Below are 17,410 nucleotides of genomic sequence, written 5' to 3' on the forward strand. Positions count from 1 at the left end.
CCTCTCTATGCAGGAACAAATGACATATTACGTAAATTGAAGAAATTGTAGGGGGAATAAAGGTGTGTTCAAGTGAGTCAAATATTTGGCTTTGCCTTATGTGTTGCTGGTGCTTTGGAGTTATTTACTTGTCTCATGTTTATGGGAAATGTAGGCTACAGTATCTCACATTTTAGTTAGGCCACCTCTGTCTGGTGCTACAAATAGTTCTGCCTGGTTAGTCAAAGTTAGACCAGTCTCATAAGTCTTGATTTTATATGATGGAGGAATGAGGTTTTGAAAAGAAAATACAGTTAAATGTTCCATTATTGCAATTTGAAATATAACATGTCTTTTGAAATTATGAATACATTATTATATTGTATACATTATTATAATTGTTATTATTAGTTTTATTTGATCACTATTTGTTATTATTAATTGATGAGTAGGCTAATAATAACTGTAAGTAAACCATTTCCCGTTGTAGCTCGATGACGTCATTTGCGTTCCGTTAGACCACGCCTCGCTTTGTTACTGTGGAAACCTTGGAAACCAATGAGATTGATGAGAGTATTAAATCCTGAACCAGATGGGCACTCAGTTAGCCAGATTGCTAACCCAAACCATGAGTTTGCCTGTCACGTTATCGAAAATTGACATAACGCGAAACTGATTTCACTTTACCTTAGCGGAGTAAAACTTCAGGTATGTTACATCTTTTTGTCTTTAATATACCGTTAACGTTAACTGTTTTTCTCTGTCTTAAGTTAAATTGCTAACGTTAGCTGCCTAACTAATTTATTAGCCAATCTAGCTCGCTAGGTAACATTAACGTTAGCCACAACTAGATAGTCAAACATCAGTGAATGTAAAGTTAACATTAATGTGTCCAGTCAGGTGTTTATCTATCGCCATGTGCATTATCCTCACACGCTAAAATTGCCTCGTTATTACTAACGTAACGTAAGTAGACTGTAGGGCAGGTTGGTAGGTAGCTCAGGTAACGTAGCGATAGGTTAAGTCAGAGTTACCGACCGTTAGCAGAGCTGCCCCCGTGCAAAATGTCCCCTTACTGGTTCAACAAGCCCCTCAAACACACACCTGTCATACTTGTGAAAAACACGCATTTTCAACTCTAACGTTACTTATGTGGAGTTAAAAACTCGTGTAGACTAGCTAGTCACTACACACAGGAACAAGTTACTCTCTGTGAAATCATCACGACAGAAACATTCACAGAAGCGTTTTAACGCTCAGTTGATTTTGTTTAAAAATGTACTTTTATTTAGAATACCTAAAACAGACTAAAAGTCATTTAGGAAATACGACAGAGGCGTGGGGTGTTGTAATAAGGGTTTATTACTTAATGTGGCTTTTGTTCATGCCTCTGATGTCTTTTATAGCCTGCTAGTTTTGTGGTTTAAAGGTTATGGTTACACCTGATGCCACTTTGAATGAAAACCTTTATAGTAATCTCAGATAGTTAAGGTGTGGCAAAATTGCTTCATCTTTTGTTCCTTTATTCTGTTATATGATGCCTATTCCATTTATAAACTTTTTACACAACGTCAGTTGTGTATCACAGTTATATGTTGAGTTTAAATGTATTGCCAGTGTACTTCATTGGGACAGGGCAGCATTTTTCTTAGAAGATGATTTCCTATCATTGGACCCAAACTGCACTGAAAATGTTTTACACATGGGAGCCGTCTAGCATTTGGCCTTGACCAATATGCTTTGTTAGTCTTATCTGTAGAGTACAAACACAAATATAGAAAATAAGTTAAGACAGGGAATGATAACACCAAGGCAATGCTACCACTTGGATTGCATTATATTTTATAGCTTTAGCTTACTGTCTTACTGATGTCTGCTTTTCTGCAGGTTGCTGTGTCACTCAGTCTGTCGTTGCCACGCTTCCATATGCTTTAAACCCCGACTTGCCTGGAAGTGCGCACACACACACACACACACACACACACACACACACACACACACACACACACACACACACACACACACACACACACACACACACACACACACACACACACACACACAGAGAAAGACATTTGTTTGCAGAGCCACACTCTAATCTTACACAATCCAAATACTCCCTGCACACAACCAACCAACACACACTGACCAGCCACAGCTAACGCATTCACAAACCTATTCTAACCCTACTCACAGTTGACCACAAACACAGCTACTGGAGCCGACAACACACATATTGGCACCCCCTTTCTTTCTTTCACCTCTTCTGCTCCTCCCCTCTGCATACCTCTGGAGCTACACAGAACTTATCTGCTTTTCCTGAATTTGGAACACCATCGCTCCCATAACCCTATCTCTCCCATTAATCTCCTGAGCCGTGAAACTGCAACTGGTGACATATCAGCATGATGGCCAGAGGATAAAATGCATGGAATATATTTTTACCACATCAGTTTTTTGGACACATTAATCTCATTATGATGATTCCTGCCTCCTCCCCAATTATTTGCAATTATTTTGCTTTGAACCTGGAAGGTGCTGCAGCAGAGTTTCTCTCTGATTAACCTTTTGGATATCTTTGGCTTATCCTAAACAGTGAGTGATCATTATGAAAACCATGGACATTATGTTCTATTAGCATATAATAACACAGTACAGTGTTGCTTACATATAGGAAATAGTAGCAATAAGTGTTATACATTGGTATATACCAACCATTCAGAAAAATAAAACCCCATTACCAGACAGTAATGGGAAGAGAAGCAGAGGAGAGAGAGGCTTCTGGCCATTCCGAAAGGAGGAAACCCAAGGAAGAAGCAGAAGAGAGTGAGAAGGAGATGGAGGAAGAGGGCAGAAGTATGCAGATCCCTATGTTTCGCTGGGTAATGCACGGGGCAGTGATGTTTGGACGTGAGTTCTGCTACGCAATGGAAACAGCCCTGGTGACGCCAGTGCTGCTGCAGATAGGTAAGGAGACACAATACGTTCACATAGAAACAGACACGCTCTTGCTCTCTATCGCTTAAACACATGTTCTCATGATAATAATAATAAATTTAATTTATATAGCACTTTTCATAGACTCAAAGTCGCTTTACAGGGGAGGTAGAGTACAAAAACTAAACAAAACAAGATTCAGGCACAGATGGAAAGGGAGGGGGGCGTGGGGCTATGGATAAGCAGAGGTGAAGAGATGTCTTGAGGTGGGACTGGAAGATGGTGAGGGACTCAGAGGTGTGGATCTCTTGGGGGAGGGAGTTCCAGAGCCTGGGAGCTGCCCTGGAGAATGCTCTGTCCCTAAAACTGCGCAGGTTGGATTTTTGGATGTGAGGCTCAAGGGAGAGGGTAGAATCAAAGATAACGCCAAGGTTGCGGGCCTGGGGAGATGGGGAGACAATGGTGCCGTTGATGGTGAGAGTGTGGATTTGGAGCCTATGAGGAGGAATTCTGTTTTATCGCTGTTGAGTTTGAGAAAGCTGTGTTGCATCCAGGTTTTAATAGTTGACAGACAGAAGTTGATGTGGGAGAAGGGAGGATTGTGGGGGGATTTGGTGCTGAGGTAGATCTGGGTGTCATCAGCATAGCCGTGGAAGTCCAGGTTGAAGTGCCTGTATCTGACCAAGAAGGAGGATGTAGATGATGAAGAGGAGGGGGCCGAGGACGGAGCCTTGGGGAACACCTTGAGTAACTGTGGCTGTGGTAGAGGTGTGGTTATGGAGAGAGATGAAGTGGGATCTGTTGGATAGGTAGGAGTGGAGCCAGTTGAATGCAGTACCTTCGATACCGAGGTCTTTGAGTCTGGTGAGCAGGATGTTATGGCTCACGGTATCAAAGGCTGCACTCAGGTCGAGGAGAATGAGGATGTTGAGGGAACCGGTGTCAGCAGAGGTAAGGAGGTCGTTGAGGACTTTGAGGAGAGCGGTTTCAGTGCTGTGGAGGGGGCGAAAACCACATTGGAGGGGTTCAAATTGGTTATTGGCATGAAGATGGGTTTGTAGTTGTGCGGTGACTATACGTTCCAGGGTTTTAGACCGAAAGGGGAGGTTGGATATTGGGCGGTAGTTGTTGAGGGAGGAGGGATCCAGACCAGGTTTTTTAAGGATTGGGGTGACAGCGGCAGTTTTGAAGGCAGAGGGAACAGTTCCAAGGGACAGTGAGGAGTTGAAGAGGTTAGTGAGGTAGGGGCATAGGACGGGAGGCAGGACTTCAGGAGTGGAAGTGATGTCACTGTGTCATAGATATCTACACATGAAAAGTCAGCAATCCTGGCACCACTGGAATTAGCATTTTCTAAGTGTTAGCCTACCAGTCCATTTTGTGCACCTTGTTGTGATAGGAATGGGACACAGCCATTAGCAGAACAACTTGTACATAACATATGGGTAAGTGCCACAAGCACACTTTCCAGTCTAAATACACATTCTTCTATTTATTCAGTTTTTAGACCCTTCCCACATGAGGTACACAGTGGTAGTGTAATAGTACTGTACCGTATGATGTTTCAAAGCTGGTGTTTACGCTAGATGTAATGTGTAACACGTTCTGTTTACCCTATCAGGTATTTTAGTGATACATGTGTGTGGCAGTGTTCCCCTGGTTAATGTCAGAAAATGGGCAGACCCACACTGACTCTTTGCCCAAAATTAGCTATCAGCAGTTTTTATTTGTTAATTTCAAGGAGATACCCATCAGTCTGAATTCCAGCTGTAACATCAAGGTAACTGCTGCAACACATTAGACTGTTGTTTCATTAGCCCCACTGGATCTATTGATTTCCCTTGGCTGCACCACTGTGTCATGTAACCTGTCTGCCCAGCAGTAGTTAACTGGGGGCTATCCAGTTAGATGTCAGATTTGCCATCATAGCAGAAATGGAACAAAAGCATTTTCCCCTGGCTAGGTATGGCAAGAATGTCTAACACAGCACATTTTATAGTCTCTCTGTTTTTCTCCCTATTCACAATATTGTGAAAAGATTGTTTTAAAAAACTTTAAAGCAAACCATATTCAGGTTTTTGAAAGCATTTTTTAAGGCATCCAGTTTTGCTTGGTTACTATACCAGTAATCTCTGAAGAATGCTTAGTGAGTGAAATGTATTCCAATCTGAACAACCTCAAATGTGACTGAGCTGTCAGCCACTGCAAAGTACTGTAGCTTTACAACATTGAACTCAAGCAGGTCGGCTGTGCCTTCTTGCAACACAAACCTAGATACTGTGATGAGTGTGTCATAGTAAAGGTAGGCTTAATGGGTGCCCTGTGGAGTTTTCCTTTAAACAAATATAAGTTATGTTGACACAGTGTTACTCACCAAAATACATTGTTTTTTACCTTGACTTCTAACAAATGTATTGCATGCATTTCCGTCCTCAATAAACATTTGCAGAGCTGATTTTTATTTATTTTTTTAAACCTGTGAGTCCCGTTGTTAGCATCAGTGTTGTTTTCCATCCAGCCGTCTTCTCCCCTGCCTTTGCTGGGGCATTGCTGCATGTATTGGCTTATTAGTGCCACCTGTCGATTAGTACAATAGTTGGAAACCATTGGCAGGAATGTGTATCACCCACCTGCACATGTGCTTCCTTGTGCATCCTCATGGATGTGTGTGGATAAAACAAGCATAACTGAGAGCCACTCATTAAAATAATTGCTTCATAGTGCTACTAGAAAAAGTCAAAAAAGGAAGCTTTTTAAGAGCACTATACAGCTATGCTTGTATAAACAATGGAACATAGGAAAACAAAGAAAAAAAAAAGAAGCTTTTCTGCCCAGACTTCACTGTTTTAGTTATTATGGCAAGTCCCGGCATGACAAATATATGAATAGGTTGGCTTATTGATGAGTTTTGTACCAAGATGGCAGGACAAAACAGAGCCCAGTGACTGAGTAATTCATTGCAAAGAACTTTTAAGCTGACTCTCTCCGTCAGTAGTTAGTCAGTGTTAAATACATGGTTTATAATAAAAACACAAGTAAATCAAAGGAAATCCAATGAAAACATTTGGCAGATCTTATCAGAGCTTATTTAACCACGTGGTCAAATGTAATAAGAGAGAGGCACATGTGATGCAAAGCATTATTTCATATCAAGTCTTTCCTAAAATTAGAATTAAAAAATCTGGTTTCACCTCGTCCAACAATAGTATACGTTGACTGGGTTCTGGTTCTTAGTCTTGAATCTACCATCTTGTTTGTGTGTGTTTTCTAGGTCTTCCTGAGCAATATAACAGTTTAACCTGGTTCCTCAGTCCTATCCTGGGTCTCCTCTTCACACCTGTGATTGGCTCAGCCAGTGACCGATGTACTCTGCGATGGGGCCGGAGAAGACCATTCATTCTGGCCCTGTGTGTAGGTGTGTTGCTGGGGGTGGCGCTATTCTTAAATGGCTCATTAATAGGTGAGTAGAAAGTTTCAAAGGAGATCACCAATTACAAATTATAATAACTACTGTTTAACAACAGGAATGGTATGGAGAAATTAAGGTCTCTTGTGGTTTTTTATTTAGTTTCTTTTTGTTCTATATACAGATTCATGTTTGTAATCTTACTTTCACTTTCCTACAAAAATGAGCACTGACTCGATGTTACTGTCTGTACAATAATCTTTGGCTCAATAAAAAAACATTCTGATTAAAAAAAATGACTGAATCAAGAATAACACGACATTTATATGTTGTGTTATTTTGTTAGGCCTTTCTGTTGGTGATAGTCCTAGCAGCCAGCCAATTGGCATCGTCCTCACTATAGTTGGTGTGGTGGTGCTGGATTTCTGTGCCGATGCCTCTGAGGGACCAATCAGAGCTTACCTTCTTGATGTTGCTGACACTGACGAGCAAGATATGGCCCTAAATATTCATGCTTTCTCGGCTGGTAAGACAACATGCATGTATGGACAGACACATAACACACACACACACACACACACTGTCCACATACACCTGTTTAAATATCAGCTATTTAATAACACACATAAGTAGTACAGATATACATCGTCATATACATTGTCGTTCATAAACAAATTAATTCTAACACTTTTCTCAGAATGTGAGTTTTAAAAATGATTCACACACAGTGTAGTTTCAGAAGCTCCTTGTACTTGTCCTTGTTTCTTAGACTTAGCACAATAATTGACTTGTTTCTGTGTATATACCTGTCGCTTCAGGGCTTGGCGGAGCAGTGGGCTACATGCTGGGTGGTCTAGACTGGACTGGCACAGCTCTGGGCCGAGCATTTAAATCACAGGAACAGGTCCTCTTCATGTTTGCAGGCATCATCTTCATTATCTCTGTCACACTGCACATGCTCAGTATCCCTGAGCAACCTTTAGCTCCTTCCAATCAGCTTAAAGTCACAGGAAGTGGGGAGTCTACCAGCCAGTTGTCTTTCAGGGCCGTTGGTCACACTCCATCTTTACTTGATGTGATTGCAGAGGAGGATGCTTCAGCGCGAGCTCCGTCCCGAGAGGGCAACAGATCAGATCCTGAGGAAGGAGAAATGGACTTCCTTGCTGTGGAGCGAGTGCGGAGTAAAAGCGATTCAGTCTTAGCCATGCCAGATGCCACAATTGAGTTGGATTCTGACCTCGACCCAGATGCACAATTTTTCCAGCCAGAGGTGCATGATTTTAAGCCATCAGACCACAGTATTGGGTCTTCGTCTACTTCCGGTGGACCACCCGCCCTTACTGATGGGATGGTGGTCTTAGAGCCTACAAATCCAGCTTGGCCTGAGCTTAGGGGTCCAACAAACTTCCCTCCTTCTCTCCTTCAGATCAGTTCTGGCTTGGAGGACTCACATCTGAAAATACAGGTGAAATCAGCTGCTACGGTGGCAGATATTATTTGTCTTGGCTTGCAATTACATTGCCAGAACAGTGTTAATGTCACGGGTAACTTGTGATTAATAGAATGTGATCATTTTCCATTTTTTCATTAGGCAATATATGGAACTTTTTAGAGACTGAAAACTTCTGTACTGGGTTTAAGATATTTTGTCCCATGTCATGTCTGTGCTTCTCTCCTGTCCCAGCAGGTCAAGGCTGTCAATGGTGACAGTGCTGGCTTGTCCACTTCTGACCACTCTAATGAAATGAAAGGCCATGCCTCCACTAGGCCATGGAGCCGGCCCTCCAACACTTTAGCTTCATCACGACCACACCCACACACCTTCTACAGACAGGTACCATTGTATTTACCAGTTTTTGAATTACTTTCTGTAATAGTAATTTTGCAAATGTGAAAAAGCTGATGTTGGTCTTTTTCTCTTTAGCCCTCCTTCACTTTCTCCTACTATGGACGAGTGGGATCACAGCGCTATCGACTGAGAAGGACCGCACCATCAAGCCCTCGGCCAATTACCACCTCCCAAAGTTTGAATGACCTGAGTAAACTCCAGCGGTGTGCGGACAGGCGGGAGTTGCAGCTGTCAGCTAGCAGTTTGTCATCTGAGGGCTCCAGCAGTGAGGGAGGACCAGACAAGGGTACAACTGTTCGACTGCTCTGGTTATCTATGTTGAAGGTGAAGTAAATTGCAAATGTCTTTAATATTGATGTATTTTTTTTTTAATTCTATTTTATTATTGCACTGCATCACATTTACAACAATTTAAGGACTGCTGTTGCAGATTTTTTTTGGTGGAATTCCTTATTCCTCATGTCAGGTCTTGATTCCTTGTTTCATTTCTGTCTTCTGTAGATGCCTAGGCAGCTGTGGAGATTGTGTGTGTGTCACCTCCTCACATGGTTCTCCATCATAGCTGAAGCTGTGTTTTACACCGATTTTATGGGGCAAGTCATCTACCACGGAGACCCCACGGTACACGCACACACACACACACATACAGTGAGGAAAATAAGTATTTGAACACCCTGCTATTTTGCAAGTTCTCCCACTTGGAAATCATGGAGGGGTCTGAAATTGTCATCGTAGGTGCATGTCCACTTTGAGAGACATAATCTAAAAAAAAAATCCAGAAATCACAATATATGATTTTTTTAACTATTTATTTGTATAATACAGCTGCAAATAAGTATACACACACGCACTTATTGTTTAAAGACAGTTGTGCTAACTGACTGCATTTTGTGGCCTGCTGTCATTATAGATGTAATTTACTTTAATTTGTTAACAATTTTAGGATACCTATTGTCAGCTGGCGGGGACTACAGCTGGAAATTAGCCATAGAGGCTAAAGCTGCTCCTTTTACTGTACAGTTAATTAAGGGGGATTGTCCACGACATTATTAACTAATAAACTAAAGTAAACTACCATGGAGACCACACAGTAGAGGGACACCGACTAATAAACCCAGCATGCTACACAAAGTCATGTATGCTAAATATTTACATGTTTACAAGTCTACGATTACATTGCCAAAATTATTACACTTTTTTCAGGCACCAGCCAATTCCACAGAGCTACTAAACTATCACAGAGGAGTACAGATGGGCTGCTGGGGACTGGTGGTCTATGCTGCTACTGCTGCTGTCTGCTCTGGTAAAACACAAACACTGTTTCCATTTTAATGCCTCCGCGCCAGCCGGAGACACATATGTCTGTCTGCCCAGGTCAACTTCACTGCAAAATCATTATGTTCTACAACAGGGGTTCTCAACCTTTTGCAAGCTGGGCCCCCCCAAAGCTGGTTCATTGCAGTTGGGCCCCCCTCCAATTTCTTGGCAAAATGTCTGATAAACATAGCCTCAAATCCTCGATTTGTGCACGATTGCGGTATTTGGTTTTGAGTGCGTCATTTTTGAGAATCCTGCCTCACACAAATACGCCGACGTGAAAGGGAGGAGAATCTTCAAGGCAACGGCACAGAGTTGAGGGTATTCCGGCATCAATGCTGCCCAGAATGACGAAAGAGGGCAGGAGGTCAGTGGCATAACTAGCCAACACCGGTCCCCTATGCAGGATTATCAAGGCGGCCCCCCCTACTACAGCACGTGATGACGGCGCAGTGTCCACGAGTAGGCTACCATGAATAGGACAGGAGAGGATCATAGAGACACAGCATATAAGAGATGAGATGACTGACAAAATCAGGAGTAGCCTACGCACACCACAACAACAAAAAACACTGGGCAGTCCCTCCAGGATTTCGTGGCCTTTTTTTTGAGATTGTTGCTGCCCAAAATGCCTGATTTCACGGGAGCTTTTGTTGCGATAAAAGTTGTGGTGTCTTTTGTATGTTGCAATGAAGTTGCAGAAGACAGTGAAAGTTGCAAAAAAAGTTGCAATTTTTTTTAATAGTTCTTTAAAAATAGAAAGGAAACTTGTTTAGGGGAGAATAATAATTATTACTATTAATTAATTACTCTGGGCTGAGATGTCCTAGGGAACCTTACCAAAAAGGCTCAGGATGCTGCAAATCTTGGTATAATATGAAAACGGCTGGTGGATTTAAGACAAAAAATGTCACTGTCAGTGGATTGTTGATCTTTACATTGTTAGTTAATTTCCTAAAATGGCCTGGGACTTTAACTTATCCTTGCACTTAAAATAACGAGTGTAGCTGTCCTCAATTTAGGTCATTGTGTCGTCTCATCTGCGTTTTTTTCTGCATCCCGTGTGTGTGTGTGTGTGTGTGTGTGTGTGTGTGTGTGTGTGTGTGTGTGTGTGTGTGTGTGTGTGTGTGTGTGTGTGTGTGTGTGTGTGTGTGTGTGTGTGTGTGTGTGTGTGTGTGTGTGTGTGTGTGTGTGTGTGTGTGTGTGTGTGTGTGTGTGTGTGTGTGTCGCGGGGGAAATGGAGCAGCAGCCCCGCCCGCTGCAGAGAGCAGACAGTATTGAAACAGCGTACATTGATGTTTAAAATGTATACAGGTTGGCAGTAGCCTACAGTCTGAAATGCGTTTTGACGGTCTTTCGCTGTACGTTTTGTTGGTAAATGTGAGATGTTCGAGTCACACACACGATCGTCTTGATAACAGAAACAAGGAAATTAATTTGACCCGTTCTCATTCCCGCTTGGTCAGTGGCTGTTTTCTCATTGCTGACAGGTGCTCAGACGCTGATTGAAATAGAGAGGAGAAGTCGTGTGACGTGCATCAGTGATAAAGTGATGAAGGCTGGGGAACATGTCGCAGTTCCCTCGACTGATGCGGCCATGCCAGAGGTCAAGTTTTTGTGTGAAGGCGTCCACTCTGTCTGCAAGGAGCAAAATCTGAGTTTATATGAGGAGTGGTGTGTGTCTCCTCTCTGCTCCGACTGCAGGCTGGGACTGGTGCGCGAGGCTACTGAGAGACTGACCGCCTGGGAGGGGCTCACGGCAGCACCCGCTGCTCGTTGAGCACAGTAGCTGCAGAGTGATACGTGCTTTCAAGACTCCAAACATCACAAAAGTCTCCAATAACACCAGTAAAAGTCGCTAGATTAGTTTTTGACAAAAAAGTCGCCAGGAGGATGATTTGTTTGTGTGTTATAATAGTCCAACCACTTGCATTTCATCATGGGGGAAATTATTTTTCGGAATTCTTTTATTATTATTTTTTTCTCCCATCCTGTAGCCTACTCGCCCCCACTGCCAAATACACTTCATACCTTTTATTAAATTCATTCTTCGTCTTCTCCCTGTCTTCACTACATGTATTATATGAGTCTGGACAGACATGGATGTAAACTGCAACTTGACTGGTTGGCAGAGGCATACAACCGCAAGGCAGTAATTGTAGTTAGATTTTAATTTAAATCTCTGTATATAATGCTGTATTTACATACAAAAGAAGTGGTCATTGATACAATTTACATTTTTTTCCCTCAATTTTCTAACCTGCTTCACTATGCTGTCTTCAATAATTGATATTTCTCTGCCTCCCTCTTTCCATCTCTCCACTCAGCAATCCTTCAAAAGTACCTCGATAATTTTGATCTGAGCATTAAGATTGTCTACATTGTTGGAACTCTGGGATTCTCAATAGGTCAGTTGCTACAACAGAGTAAACAGCTGACAATAATAGAGTAAAGCACAGTGGATTTGGGAGCAGTTGCATATTGTCTTAATGGGTATGAAGAATAAATGGAAATATAATGTATTTAAACAGCTTTCATCTCTCTAACCTTAGGAACTGCTGTTATGGCAATCTTCCCTAATGTTTATGTTGCCATGGTGATGATCAGTAGCATGGGCATCATCTCCTTGAGTATCTCCTACTGTCCCTATGCATTACTCGGGCAGTACCATGAAATCAAAGAGGTATGTACACAAACAGACAATACACGTATCCATGCACACTGTCCATACCTGGCGACACAAATACCGCATTGGGGGGGCTTAGTCAATGTCCTCATTTAGGATTCTAGTGGCCTGAGGATAGAAGCTCCTCCTCAGCCTCTCTGTGTATCCGACCTCAACAGAGAGAGCTTTTTGCCTGTTGGATTTGGATCTTTAATCAGTCCTTCCAGAAAAATGCAATGTTTTTGATTGTTGCGGGCAAAAATCCTTGATTATGCGGCACATTTTCTTAAAAAATGCGATAGAATATGCAGGATATTTATACAGTTTTATGCGATGAAATTGCGGGAACTTGCAAAAACTGCGGTTTGATGAAAAAGAGAATTAAAAAGTGATTCCCCCAACACCCTGCTTTTTGATGATGTTCACGTCGCGTAATTACGTCACTTCATAATGTTCCCATGGCAACAGGGGAAATGGCTGCTCTTGTGTGAAGTAAATGCAACATTTTTCAACTTTCTGCTAAGATATATGTGACTTTTTTGCAACACAAATGCGGGGATTATGAAATCCTGCAAGCCCCGCATATTTTGCGTGGAAATCTGCAATTTAGGGTGGGCCTGTAATCTGTCATAGTCTTTAGACCTTGCCACATACTCTTGGGGTTGCCCTCCTAGAATTGTAGTTCCACTTTCTTCCCGTAGACCCATTTTGTGTCCTTTACTGCTCTTTTCACATTGTAAGCTGCTGCTTTATAATTCTCTGTTTCCAAACTGCATTCCTAATTTGTAGGCGGCAGTGCGTGTGTTTATGGCATCGCAGATGGTTTTGCTAATTCATGGTTTCTGGTTGTGGAAGCATTTAATTGTAGTTTTGGGTACAGTTGCTTCTGTTGTGTTATAAATTAAATCTCCCACAGTTTCAGTGAATCCATTGATGTAATCAGTGACATAACATGCTTAATATGCGATTCTCCTTTACTGTTCCTCTCCTCAGTACATTCACCACAGTCCAGCAAACACTAGAAGAGGTTTTGGTATTGACTGCGCTATCTTATCCTGCCAGGTGAGCATTGATACTTTTTTCTCTATCAGCTCTAGACTTTTAAGCTTTTGCTATTGATAAAGCAACACCCAAACAGATCACAGTGATTCTTTTTTTTCTTTTTTTTTAACTGATCCAGATAGCATGGTTTAGGCTGAGAGCTAAATTAACTAATGTATTTATTCCAAATTTGTGTCATTTTCAGTTGCCTTCTACTTCTAGGGTTGTTGGTACAAATCTTTATTACAGTGTATACTATTGTGTTGATGTATTCTTTTTTTTCCATTTCCAGGTCTATATCAGCCAGATTCTGGTTGCATCGGCCCTCGGAGCAGTGGTAGACGCAGTTGGCAGTGTGCGTGTCATTCCTGCAGTGGCCTCTGGGGGCGCCTTCCTTGGCTTCCTTACTGCCTGTTTCCTGGTTATTTATCCTGATATGGAGCCCACCAGCTTAGAGAAGGGCTTGGTGGGTTTACCTGGAGATTCAGACCCAAATGGAGGAAGGACCAGTGACCACAGATGAAGATAGTCTAAAGAGGACAGATAATGACTCTGTTGCCTAAGCATTAATTGTTTAGGCTTCTTCTCACTAAGCACAGGCCACAGCTTGTTTCTGAAGAAGGAAAGAGGAAAAACATGGCAGAACAGTTGACTCCCATCTACAGATATCTGGGTGGGATGGATTTGGATGGATAATATATTTTTGGAGTAGAAGACTGATAAGAAGAAACAATCTCAAGTGTTGGGCTGCTATGTTTGTCTTATTGCTACCTCAACCCTAAAAACAAATGGATGGCTAGATGAATGGAAGTAAGCCATTAAAACACAAAGAGACACATAGCAGTAACTTGGCGAGACTGTTGAAGCTAACTGTTGAAGCTTAGACTACTGAAACAAATTTAAGCCTTTATTGCGAAAAACATAAATGGAAAGCACACAGAGCACTTTCTGTCTCACTCCTGAACAGTATTGTCACACTGATGCTGCGTAAAGTGTGATATTTTAATTCACAGAAGCTGCTCTATATACTGCTTAATGGACAATCATAGTGTTGAAAAAGTATGTACCTCTGCATTACATGTAGACTGAATATGTTAATACTTGTTCCTGTCTGTTAATGGAATACCTTGATATTATATTGTTATTTTATAAATGCCAGAACGTTTCCAAACTACAGGTAAAGCCTTCAACGTTTGTTGCAGGCATAACAATTCCTACACTTTTTTTTTTATTCACATTTATGATTTTGGTTACATAACAAGCTAGTGTGCAGTTAGAAGTGCCCTTTTATGATGATTTGATGACTCTTGCCTGTGCTGAAGATGACAAAAATTCTGAAAGAAAGAAACACTTTAAGAAATTAAATCAGCAGCTGTGACAATGTATTTTTGGCACTATGGTTAAGTCTGCGGATAGATTTGTTATCCACATTCCTTTATTCAAATTACAAACCAATTGCAGTGCGAAGTGTTTCTCAATGAAGAAATGAAGATTTTGTGTTGCAACTACTGTAAATATACACTGTGTATCATCTCTCAAATTTGACCTCAAGTAGTGTTGGGCTTCAGTGTGATTTGTATTAGAGGATGGCATTTGTTTTGTTTTCTATTGAAAAAAAGTGTTTTGAAATATACATTCCAAATACAGGTGACATAGTTGAATAGAAATGCTCTGACGTTAAAGGGGATCGCTAGCCTGGATGCCAGCCAAACTTAGCCCCGCCCACAAAATTCGAGGTCACATTCTGACTAGAATCTGAGTAGGACCACGTCAGGCTAGGGGATTGCAGTTTTTGTTTGTACTTTGTATTAGAAGCAAAATTACACTAGCCCACATTAGTTTAGTGTGCCATGCTCATCATTTGACAGCTGTGAAGGACAAATAAGATAAATACCTCCCATACTCCCAGGCTTCAGTTTACATCAGAATAACAAACATGAGAGGTAGCAGAGAGTCTGTGGAGGAGTATTGTGAACATTGAGCAGTATTGTAGGAATTTATTCTAAAATGTGACCGATGACCGGTTTGGCCCTAAAAGGCCAGACTTAATCTGACTCCAATTCTATGGTCACTGAATAGTGTTCGTTTACTGGTAGATCAGAGAAATAGACTCAAGATTCAAAATAAGACTCCAGATTTGTCCAGTTAAAGTTAATAACAAGCTTTAGTGAATGATATTGCAAAATATAATAAATTTGTGCACAAGGATCAGATTACTTCAAGACAAAATAGTCTATCGCTAAAACCTAGCAAACAGAGTTTCCCCCAGCATGTGATGCCGGCTAACCCAGAACCCTCACTCTTTATCCATTCTCTCTGCTTCATCTGTGGTGCTGTTATCAGTTGGACGGCTAACGATATGTAACACATTGTATGAAAACATGACCCTGAGTTCTCTCATTCTCAGCTCAACAGAGACAAGTCGCTATTGTTGGGTCCGAACACTTGTATGTTTTTAATCTCCTACAAACTAAGGAGTTTCCTGAGAGCCAGGTCATTTTCATACTCTGTGCCACAAATCACACTCTTGCAAAACACTGACCATTGTTGCCTCATTCCCCCCCCTGATCAGAGAAGACCTTTTTTTCTCAGTCAATAATCTCATAACCCTGGGAAAAAAGGCAACAAGGTCAGCATCATGAAACCTACAAACCTGTTACTCTTACTCTCCCAAATATATTCTAACAATATGCAAGACAATGTTTAACATACTCCCTTCCACACTTTAACATATTGGCAGTGTCACAAACTGAGTGCAGTATACAAAGTTTAATAAGCTATACAGACCTATGCCAGTCCTAATTGAACAGCATAGTATGTCCTTTTTTCAGTAGAACTCCATCATTCTTGAATATTAGACTTGGTGTAAATGCCCAGAGCAGCCTTAAGTTTCACTAATAAGAGCTTTATTTCTTTAATTGTGGAGGTTTACATGATCTGAAACTGTTTCAGAAACCTGTAATGCTGCATATTGAATAGTAGAGAGGACCGCTTCTATGCAAGGCCGACAGCTGATCTTTGCAAATTTGCAACCATGACCAAGTGAACCTTAAAGAAAAGCACAGGGGCTTCTCAGTTCACTTTCCTCCTTAAAGGATTGTTCAAGCCAGAGTGAAAACAGCACAAGCGTGAAAGGTCTCTATCATTGTTGCGACCTTGAGGATTTACTTTGCTTATGGGAAATACAAACAATTTGTTTTTATGGACCTTGTATCCTGGCAGCTTTGCCATTGCTTTGCCTGTCATGTCAGAAAAGTGTCTTCTATGGTGTGATTGCTTTCACTGAGGACTTAAGGCCTCAAGATTTACACAGCCTGATTCACAAGCACTGGAAAAGGGATCAATCTGTGGATTTTGGCATGATATATTGAAGGGAAAGTGTTGAGAGAACTAATGCAAAATGATAGAAATAAGCACTAATATCCCTGTAAATAATGCAGAGATTCTGCTTGTGTGTGACATGGGCTGTGTGCCATTGTGTTCGTTGGGAATTGTACTAGGTCTGTTTTTTAAAAAGCACCTGTTGACAAGAGGTTAGGGTATATAATATTGTTAGTTTTTTTTAGCTATATATTTTGCTAGTATTATGTTTTCCAAGCAATATGAGGTACTTATTCTTTGTTAATCAAAATAGAACAGTCATGGGATCTGTAGACACGTTAAAACGTTATTTTTCACTTTTCTATCAGAGGACCAGTAAACAGGCAGGTTAACCAAATCCTCTTGTTTTATATAAAGCTTTGATTTCTTTTACATTAACTTATTTTTAGTTCAATGAGTAATTTCACTTTAGCTGGTATAAATGTTTCAGAGATGTTTCCATCTTACAAAGAAGCTTTTCTTGGGGAATAACTAAATTTTTAGTGCCAAACTACTGCAGAAGAAGTGAGGCCTGTTCCAAGAAACAAGAGTTTCTTGGAACAGGCCCCTTGCTGATTGAAATTGTTTTGATTTTATACAAATGTTAAGAATTTAAGAATTATATATTTTATGTTTTGGTTTGAAAGTCAATCACTGGCGTGATTTTGGTTCTTTTTTGCTGCTGCTGGCAGACTTGTACAATGTAAACAAGGTATTTTTGTACCAGTTATTTGAAAAAATGCAATGATTACACCTTCACTTGTGTCTGTGTTTTTATGACAATTCCTCACACATGCTACTGTATTTCAACATGAATACTATGATATGACTATGATAAAGAATGTACATGTTATTT

General features: G+C 41.1%; 1 protein-coding gene across 5 annotated transcripts; it reads left to right on the forward strand.

Moving 5' to 3' along the window:
- The first annotated feature begins 560 nt into the window (after positions 1-560).
- slc45a4b (solute carrier family 45 member 4b) lies at positions 561-17,313 on the forward strand. Of its 5 annotated transcripts, XM_028580208.1 has the most exons (14): positions 561-687; positions 1,867-2,574; positions 2,724-2,946; positions 6,188-6,376; positions 6,669-6,848; positions 7,141-7,787; positions 8,007-8,156; positions 8,247-8,495; positions 8,673-8,792; positions 9,375-9,474; positions 11,816-11,896; positions 12,041-12,171; positions 13,147-13,215; positions 13,487-17,313. In XM_028580208.1, the coding sequence occupies exons 3-14, from the start codon at positions 2,730-2,732 to the stop codon at positions 13,715-13,717; spliced, it is 2,364 nt and encodes a 787-aa protein (XP_028436009.1). In that variant the 5' UTR covers positions 561-687; positions 1,867-2,574; positions 2,724-2,729; the 3' UTR covers positions 13,718-17,313. The 5 variants fall into 5 exon arrangements, with proteins under 5 accessions (XP_028436009.1, XP_028436011.1, XP_028436010.1 ...); XM_028580210.1 differs by having other exon boundaries at positions 1,867-2,946; positions 8,010-8,156; XM_028580209.1 differs by lacking the exon at positions 1,867-2,574.
- The last annotated feature ends 97 nt before the right edge of the window (positions 17,314-17,410 follow it).

The sequence above is a fragment of the Perca flavescens genome, chromosome 6 (assembly GCF_004354835.1).
Source record: "Perca flavescens isolate YP-PL-M2 chromosome 6, PFLA_1.0, whole genome shotgun sequence".
Lineage (NCBI taxonomy): Eukaryota > Metazoa > Chordata > Actinopteri > Perciformes > Percidae > Perca > Perca flavescens.

Excerpts from the sequence above, each read along its gene's own strand:
- slc45a4b (XM_028580208.1), top strand. The coding sequence starts at position 2,730 with ATGGGAAGAGAAGCAGAGGAGAGAGAGGCTTCTGGCCATTCCGAAAGG. Across the intron at positions 8,157-8,246 it reads CACACACCTTCTACAGACAG|CCCTCCTTCACTTTCTCCTA; the intron begins GTACCATTGTAT and ends TTTTCTCTTTAG. Across the intron at positions 13,216-13,486 it reads GCGCTATCTTATCCTGCCAG|GTCTATATCAGCCAGATTCT; the intron begins GTGAGCATTGAT and ends TTCCATTTCCAG.